Source organism: Myotis brandtii, unplaced genomic scaffold (assembly GCF_000412655.1).
Source record: "Myotis brandtii unplaced genomic scaffold, ASM41265v1 scaffold422, whole genome shotgun sequence".
In the NCBI taxonomy this organism is placed as follows: Eukaryota; Metazoa; Chordata; class Mammalia; order Chiroptera; family Vespertilionidae; genus Myotis; species Myotis brandtii.
The window spans coordinates 1,379,329-1,387,805 of record NW_005366171.1 but is presented as its reverse complement, the minus strand read 5'-3'; the positions used below and the strand labels follow the sequence as shown (position 1 = coordinate 1,387,805).

Below are 8,477 nucleotides of genomic sequence, written 5' to 3'. Positions count from 1 at the left end.
CCCCCCCCCCCCCCCCAGCCTGATTCTGAGGTTGCAGAGGCCGGCCGCTGCCTGGAAGTATTCTTTGAAGGCTGGTTGAAGGAGATCTACCCAGGGAAACAGTTCGCCCAGCCGAGGCAAGAAGACTCAGACTCCGAGGAGGTGTCTAGTGAGAGTGGCTGTTCCACTCCCCAGGGCTTCCCGTGGCCCCACTACATGCAGGAGGGCATCCAACCCAAGAGGCGGCGGCGACACATGGTAAATAGTTGCTGCCAGCTGGCAGGCAGATGGGTGGGTGGGTGATTGGGCAGGCACGGGGCACCTGAGCAACATGTATAAGAGCAACCTAGAGTGAAGCTGGTGGCACAGGAGAGCGGTGACAGTGAACCCTCACTTCTACTCCCTTAGTCTAAAAGGAAGGCAGGGCAATGCGGGGCTCATCAACTCCAATTATCCCCGAGGTTCAAATTTCAGAGGTAGATGTACTTCCTCAGGGTCACTCAGTAAATTAACGGCAGAATCGAGGTCTGCTGACTCCCAGCTCAGTGCTGGTTATTCTAAACTGCGATGCCCATAAGAAGAGAAGTGTCTGGTCTCAGAGCCTGGTTTCAACTTGGGTGGGTCTCACCTTTGGGAGAAAGGAAGGGATCTTTTCAGGACCTTGGTGTGGAGAAGGAAGGAGAGGTGTTGCTTGCAACAAAGAGAGCTCCTCTGACCTTTTGGCTGGCCCGACCTGTGCAGACCTGAAATATCAATTCAAAACTATTTAATTCCACCAAAATGTACTGCCTGCCTACTGTGCGCCAGGGACTGACCAGCCTCCCCCAGTTGTTTGCGATACTTCGCACACAATGTTTAGTGGCTTCAGTGAGTTTTGCTGTTGCATTCCGAGGGTAGGAAAAAACACTTGGCTCTGGCGAATCCCAATCTGGACATTTATAGCCTTTTCACATGAATAAATCCCACATTTGTCCCTTCTAATCCCAAATTTATTTTTCTTTCAGGAGAATGAAAGAGCAAAAAGAATGTCTTTCCGCCTGGCCAACAGCATCTCCCAGGTGTAGATCTGGCAGGAGACAGAACTCTGGCAGATGGTGCCGCATCCTGTTGACCACTCCTCCCCACCTTTCAGCTCATTCTCTTCAGATTGTGGATGTGAGACAAGTCTTGTCGAGCTGGTGTAGTGCCCTTCTTTGCCATTTGCATCTTACAGCATTTATTTGGGAGCCATAGTGCATCTACTACAGAGAAGATTTCAGTAATAAACTGCAAAGAGGGAATATTCCCTATTACCAGATGTATAGGGTAACTTGACAAGACCAAGCCTGCTCAGGCTTGGGGGGACCTACCTTCCTTGGTGAGTCCTTGCTGCTGAGGAAAGCAAACTTTCCTCAGTGCAGGGCTCAGGAGCAGTGTATATATCTGAACTCCTCTTGGGCTCAAAAGAGGGTAAAGAAGGGAGAGAGGTTCTGACATATGGCAGGCCTGTGATCCCTGGTCCAGCACAGCCAAAGACTGTCACTGTTTGCCTTTGCTTGGCCTGCCGGGACAGAGGCACCAGCCCTGGGCAGGGTGATGGAGGCTTCTAGAGGCCAGAGGTCTCAATTGGTGCCTATTCGGGTTCTAACGGTTTTCAGGGTATTTGTTTTCCATGCCCCCTTCCTGATGTTGATAGGGGGCTGCTGTGCACGTGCTCTGGGGGGTATGGCATTCTTGATGGGGCTGGTGGCTGTGTAGGGACCACTTACATCTTTAGGTTCAGATTTCACTGAGCTTTAGAAGATGTCAACTTCAGAGCTAGCTCTCTGTGCTACTCACTTTGGGCTAAGAGCTCTTCTTTGGTGTCAGAACCTGCCTTCCTAGAGATGATTGTTGGTGGCTACCCCTTCATTATCTCCATTTTGAGGTTTGGATCCCAAGTTCTGCTTGGGAATCTGTGAGGCAGCTGCTTCAGGTACAGAGTTTCCTGGGCAAGGAGAGTGACCCACAACCAGCTCACTCCGTTGGGCCTCTCCTCTTGCTTAGAGATCCTAGTCCTCAACCTGTCCATGTTTACAGAGCCAAAGATCGGAAGTGAGTCCTCTGACTTGCCTGCCCTTGGGGCTGTCCATGGCCCAGAAACAGCCAAGTCTATACTGGCAGCTCTTTTTTTTTTTTTTTTTTTTTTTTTTTGGCAGTTGAAGAAGGCCAGAGTGACTGGCAGGAGCCAGACCTAAGCATTCATGGGGAAGTTCTGTCTAGGATGGAGAAGGGGAAAGCTGAGAGGCAAAAACCCAGTACCCTTCAGTGACCCTGAAACCACTTCAGGACTTGACTTCTCCTTGAAAGCAGAGAGAAGAGTTCTAGAAGCCACGAGAACAGGAACAGAGCTCCGAGCTGCATCTCAGATGGATCTTCATGGTTCATTCAGGGTGTTTGGGAGGAAGAGGCACAGGCAGATGCTGGGGGTCAGGCCACCTCGCCGGCAAAGGCTTGCTCAGGAAAGAACCTATTGCTGATGTTGTGGGGAGCTGTGGACCTGGTCCTTCAGTGGCCTAGAGACACAGCTCTCCTTGGTCCTGTCCTGGTTTAGTTAATTTCAGAGGGTCTTAGGTCATAGTTTTATTTTTACTAAGAGATGCAGTTTAAGGAAGTTCTTGTTTGTAGGGTCTTTGTTGACAGGAACATTTTGATCAGAGAAAACATTTCTTCTCTCCTTGTGAGTTGGTACTGCTCATTTCCTTCTCCACCCAGGCTGGAGGGTCATCTTCACCTCACAGCAAACCGTGCCCATTAACTTGCCATTCTTTCACCAGCACTTGCCAAGCTCTCCTAAGCAGGTGGGATTCCACTTCCTGTTTCCTAGTTTGGGGTAACTAAGTCTTGAATACTCCAGTAGCCAGGCAGTCTTTGGACTTAGCCCTCTGCTCTTTGAGGCTCACATAATTTCCTGGTTTGGGCTTTGGCCACTTCCCTTTCAATTTTTGAATCTTTTCCTCTGGTTGGCTTGGCAAGGTTCCCTCTGTAATTACCTCACTAATTTCTGTTCTTGGCAATTTTTCCTGTGTGTGGCCCACATTCCCACCTCCCCTGAGAGAGCTTCATGGTGCTTTGTGTTGGGCAGCCAGGTGAAGGCTGTGACTGGCTCAGACTTGATTTAAGATCCTTCCCAGGACCAGTTGGAGACCACAAATATGACACAGAAATGCCTGATTAGATGCTTTGCTTTCTGTCTATCAATGAAGCTTCCAGCTTGGGTATAGCATGATGGGCCCAGGGATCAGCCTGCTGGGCCAGGGGACCTCAGTATTGTAGTAGAGAGTCACACATTCCCTTCTTATTACAGATACTCTGCATGCTGAGATGCTCCCTTTAGACACCTGACCTGGGAAGGGCAAAAGGTAGGGTGCTCTTCCCTCCACGGGTTCAAGGCCCTGGCCCACCATCTCATCCCTGCACTGCTTACCTGAAAGCACTGTCCTCTCTCTGGCTTTTCCTGTGTGCTTATTACCAATGTTGTGAGTCATGGTTATGTTTTGTTTTTGCATGCAGAAAACAGATCATGACTTTTTAGAAAAACAATTTTTTAAAAAGCTACTAGCTGAGTGATTGACTTCAGTGGCTCTGCAAACATTTGAGCAAATTCTGCTTTTGACTTGGTTCTACAATGGCCCCATTTTGAAGTCAGTCACGTGCATTGGCTCTTGACAAAGTCAGGAATTGAAGGTACAGTGAATTCTGGATTCTTATGGTACAAAATGCCATCCTATAGAAGAATGTGGGCTTCTTGGGTGTGCTGAGAAACAGGAGAGTGGAGTGGCTTCAGTTGATGTGAAGGGGATTTTAGTGCAAACTGGTGCAGGATGAACTTTCAGAGCACTATTCTAGAACATGGGTAGGTTGGTCTTGCCTGATTTCTAGCAGTTGCCAACTACACCCTCTGTAGGTATCCCGAGTGGCAGCCACCAGACCCTCTGTAGCCTTTGCTGTACGCAGGCCCTGCCATGAACCTTGGCACACTCCAACTCCCCGTACCCGTTTCTGGCAACGGGCCCTTGCCTCGCTCCTAAGACCAAGGCCCTTTCTTGTTTGTTCCTGGGCTCTGCTCTATTTGCTCTCTCAGTTCATGGTATCACCTATAGCAGTGATGGCGAACCTATGACACTCATTTTTTTTCGTTGATTTTTCTTTGTTAAATGGCATTTAAATATATAAAATAAATATCAAAAATATAAGTCTTTGTTTTACTATGGTTGCAAATATCAAAAAATTTTTATATGTGACACGGCACCAGCATTTTCAAAATGCTGACATGCCGAGCTCAAAAGGTTCGCCATCACTGACCTATAGTCTTCTTTTCTGAACTCCTGAACTGAGACATTACTCCTTTCTGATCACCACAGCTGTGCTTCCTCTCCTCTCACTCTCTCACTGCTATTTATTTAAATTGCGTGCTTCTCTAGCCATTTCCATGACCTCAGTTGTGCTCCCAGCTTTGCAGCCTTCTCCTGGACTTCTTCCTCTCCCCAGCTTGAACCTGTGGCCCATCATTGATATTTTTATCAGCATCCTGAAATTTCTCATCCCCTCCTATTGCTGAAACTTCTCCATTTGCTGCATCAACCTATTTTTTGCTCCTTCTCCCTGGGCTGCTAAACATGGGAGATCCATAGTTGACAGCCTCAGTTGGTCTCTCAGTATTGATTGGTATAATAATATACCAATCAATACTGAGATTTGACATTATTATTCTGCTTTCAGTCCATGACATTCATCTTTGCTCTCAGCCAATGACTGACCTCTTTGCCCATTTCACAGGAGAGAGGCCCGAAAGCAAGAATGTCCTTGCCCCCTCATTTTTCTCCCCCTCCCCTCTCTCTGTGTCTCTATCCCTCCTCTTGCTCCTGTTTGGTGCTCTAGTTCTTGAATCCTGTTCTGTGTCCTCCACAACTTTGCTCTATTTCTTATCCCACTGCTCCTCTTTCCAGCATCTTCAACCTCCCTTTCCATGGTTACCTCCACATAGCCTCCCCAAGATTAAAAACAATTTCTTAAGAGTGTGTTGCTCCTTACACTTTTATCTTGTCAGCCTCATTCTTTTAAAAATAATCTTTTTCACTGATTTTTCTCAGTCACTCTTCATTCTCTATAGTTTTTCATAAAAGTCACCAGTGACCACCCAAGTTGCCAAATTAAAAAAAATACTTTCAGTTCTCAACTGTTGAATCTGTACAGCATTTCACACCACTCACCACTTTCTCATTGAACATCCTCTTCACTTGGCTTTTACGATACCACAAGTCTCTGGATTCTCCTCTTATCTCTCAGCCACACAGGCTGAGCCTCCCTTGAAACCTTGACAGGGGGACACATCTGTAACTTACTTTGGTCTCCTCTTCAGGAGTTGGGTAGGCAGGAGGAAGCCCAGCTGCTCTGCTCCCCTCCCTCTGTGTCAGCCTCTTTTCTTTGGCCTGTTTCTCCCCCTGGACCCAGTTCTCCTCATGTCAAGCATGTTTATGAGCTCTGCTGGGAGGATAGCATCTGTGAGTCCTTCCATCTGTCTCTTCCTACACAGCACAGAGACAGATTTTAGCCATGTTTGCTAAGAAGTCCATCTAAATCAGCCCAGGAGTGTGGCTTGGGCCTTACCAAGAAGCAGTTTGGTAAATGGGATCATCAGGCTATCAGACAGCTCATCACCATGATCCCTGTACCAGTTAGAGCTTGCCACAATTGGTGAGGATCTTGGGATCATGGTAAACATGTTTCCATGCATGGTTCAGTGCTGCTAGCCAGGAGGAGAATCCTGGCAGTGGGTGTCTGCCCCTGAGAACATTCTGATGGAAGGAAAACTGAGAAGTGCTGTGATTAATTACTTGCTTGGGGCTCAGTTGGGGTCAGCCTAGCCTTCTCTAACCAGGTCTTTCCCATCTGTACTGATCATGACCACCTGCTTGCTCCAGTTGCTAGAGCTGGAAGCAAATTCGGGTGGTTTACGTGGAAGTAGGGAGGTATAGTAAAGAGGTCTGATTTGAGCTGGTGAACCGCTAAGTTTTGTCTGCCAATTATGAGCTGTGTGACCTTGGGTACAGTTTCCTCATCTATAAAGCTGCTCTGCTCCCCTCCCTCTGTGTCGGGCGAGTATTAAAAACAGCAATTTCTCAGAGGTTCACCAACTCTAAAGATGGTAATGGTGATTCTAACTCTGAAGTTCAGGCCACACAGGGAACAAAGGAACATTGGGAGTAGGACACAGGTGGGGATTCTTGGCCAAGGCAGGGCAAAGGGACTTACAGGCCAAACTGAGCTGCTTTGAGGAAAGTCTTCAGTAGCTGGTGCTGCTTCTGGAGCTACATGCCCATTCCTCAAGCTGCACCCCTTTCTTGGATATCTAGGGAGAGTTCCTCCTGGGCCTTGTCTTAGAAGTGGCCATTGGAATCCAAAGTTTTGGTTGGGGGCATGAGGGAGGGGAAGTGTTACTGATCTTAAAAAGACCTATACATTCAAGAACAAATTAAAAAATAGCACTTTTCTTTACTAATAATTGTGTCCTGGAGTGTTTTTTCAGTGAAGGTGGTAGAACATACTTCATGGTCTTCTTGCCCGCAGACTCCAACATCATTATGAACACAAGGTAGGGAAGAATAAACTGGGGAGCCATCTTTCCAGGAAAGAACTGAGTTCTCTGCTTCTTTTATTTAGATAGTTCACAGAATTGTTGGGAAGGCCAGAAAAACAGCCTATTCTTCAAAATACAGGCAGCAAATCTGGGGTGGGGTTAGAGAAAAACACCTTATGAATGCCCCCCCCACTTCTAGGTGCTAAACATTTCATGAATGTGCTTTATATAGTGATGTTCCCCAGTTGCCTAGCCTTATCTCTCCTCTCTGCCCACTCTATACCAGTGGTTTCTAGCCCTTTAGAGTAAGGGCATTGTAATGAATATTTTTCATTCATTTCATCCTATTGAGGGGATTCCCCACCTCAGGAGTCTTGAGAGGCAGAGCTCACTTCTCACTAGAGAAACTAGATATATTAAAGTCTTGATTTCCCAGCATGCCTTGCAGCCAGGCTACAGGTCTAGTGGTAGTAATTTTTTTTTTAAGTGGCACCACAGAGACTTCTCTGGTGGCAGAGTTGGTGGCATCAAGGTGGTGTTTCCACGGCAGCAGTAGCAGCAGAACAAGTTGTAACACCTGGTGCTTGATGGCATGATAGTTTCGTTAGCAGACCAATGAGCTCTTAGTTTAATTTTCTGGCCTTCCCAACAATTCTGTGAACTACCTAAAAAGTATTTTCATAAACTCATTTTCTGCTTAAATTAGCCAGGATTGGTTTGTTTTACTTGCAATTGAGCACCCTACTTGATGTAGAAATCTCAGAGACTCAAAGTCATGGACCCATTCTCTGGGTTCCAGATCCACTTGTCTTGTGGTCTGTTGGACACCTTCGTTTGGGTGTCTCAATGTCACCTGAGACACTAACCATCCTCCAGGGCCCTTAATGTATTCTTACTCGCATATTCCCTATCTCAGAAACCAGGGATGTGGGAAGGTGTTATGCAAAGAGCCGAGGTTCGAGAAAACCCCAGGGTATTGCTTGCTGATTCCAAAGAAGTCACCCAGAGGACTGGCTGTGAAAAACACGGGTTTCTTAGGCTTACGTGCATACCAGTGGTGGCTGGTGGGTGAAGTTCACTGCCACAGTAGGGGTGGCCAGCCAGTAAAGTTTCCACAACTTTCCCAGTACAGGGTTATGTAGAGCACAGAAAACAAAGCAAACAGGACATGCAGGATGATGGTGTGAAATCAAAACACAAGCTGTTTTTCTGCAGTTGCTTACAGTCCCAGTTCACATTCATTCAGAAGCCAGGCTCCCAGTGTCTCACAGTCCACTTGCAGGTGGCTCTCACCATATTACCAGTGTGGCAGGGGGTTGGAGCTTTGGAAGCAGCCCATGTTCCCATATACCATACAGAAGGAAATCAGGGATGTGGTGTCAGAGAAGCCAGAGAAGTCTGTGTTTTAAGGAAGGATGATCAGTACTTGCAGTGCTTAAGATGAGACGTAGAAATCATCGCTGACCCTCCACCCCTACTCAGCCTGGCCCAAGTACCTGAAACCGTTCCCATGCCTGCTCTGAGCTTTCTGCTACGTTTTGTCCTTACTCATTTTATTAGCACCATCCTTCTCTAGGTTCCGGGGGCATATAGCCTCTTTACACCCCACCCCTCATGTTGCAGGGCAAGCTGCCAGAGTCAGCCCACTCCCTAGAGCAGTGATTACGAACCTATGACACGCGTGTCAGAGGTGACACGCGAACTCATTTTTTTGGTTGATTTTTCTTTGTTAAATGGCATTTAAATATATAAAATAAATATCAAAAATATAAATCTTTGTTTTACTATGGTTGCAAATATCAAAAAATTTCTATATGTGACACGGCACCAGAGTTAAGTTAGGGTTTTTCAAAATGCTGACACGCCGAGCTCAAAAGGTTCACCATCACTGTCCTAGACT

The 8,477-nt window shown here is 47.0% G+C and overlaps 1 protein-coding gene and 1 long non-coding RNA gene across 5 annotated transcripts in view; both read left to right on the top strand.

Annotated features, from left to right (window-relative positions):
- Window positions 1-4,153, top strand: part of TRIM66 (tripartite motif containing 66) — a 55,654-nt gene extending 51,501 nt beyond the window's left edge. For all 4 annotated transcript variants that reach the window (XM_014545841.1, XM_014545843.1, XM_014545842.1 and 1 more), the window contains 2 exons: window positions 19-237; window positions 984-4,153. In XM_014545841.1, coding sequence (XP_014401327.1) covers window positions 19-237; window positions 984-1,043 — 279 coding nt within the window. In that variant the 3' untranslated portion in view covers window positions 1,044-4,153. The remainder of the gene's footprint in view (window positions 1-18; window positions 238-983) is intronic.
- A 94-nt stretch (window positions 4,154-4,247) lies between these two features.
- LOC106727418 lies at window positions 4,248-6,499 on the top strand. The gene is made up of 2 exons (XR_001363600.1): window positions 4,248-4,647; window positions 4,694-6,499. It is a non-coding gene; the product is annotated as an uncharacterized LOC106727418 (long non-coding RNA).
- Window positions 6,500-8,477: the final 1,978 nt, after the last annotated feature.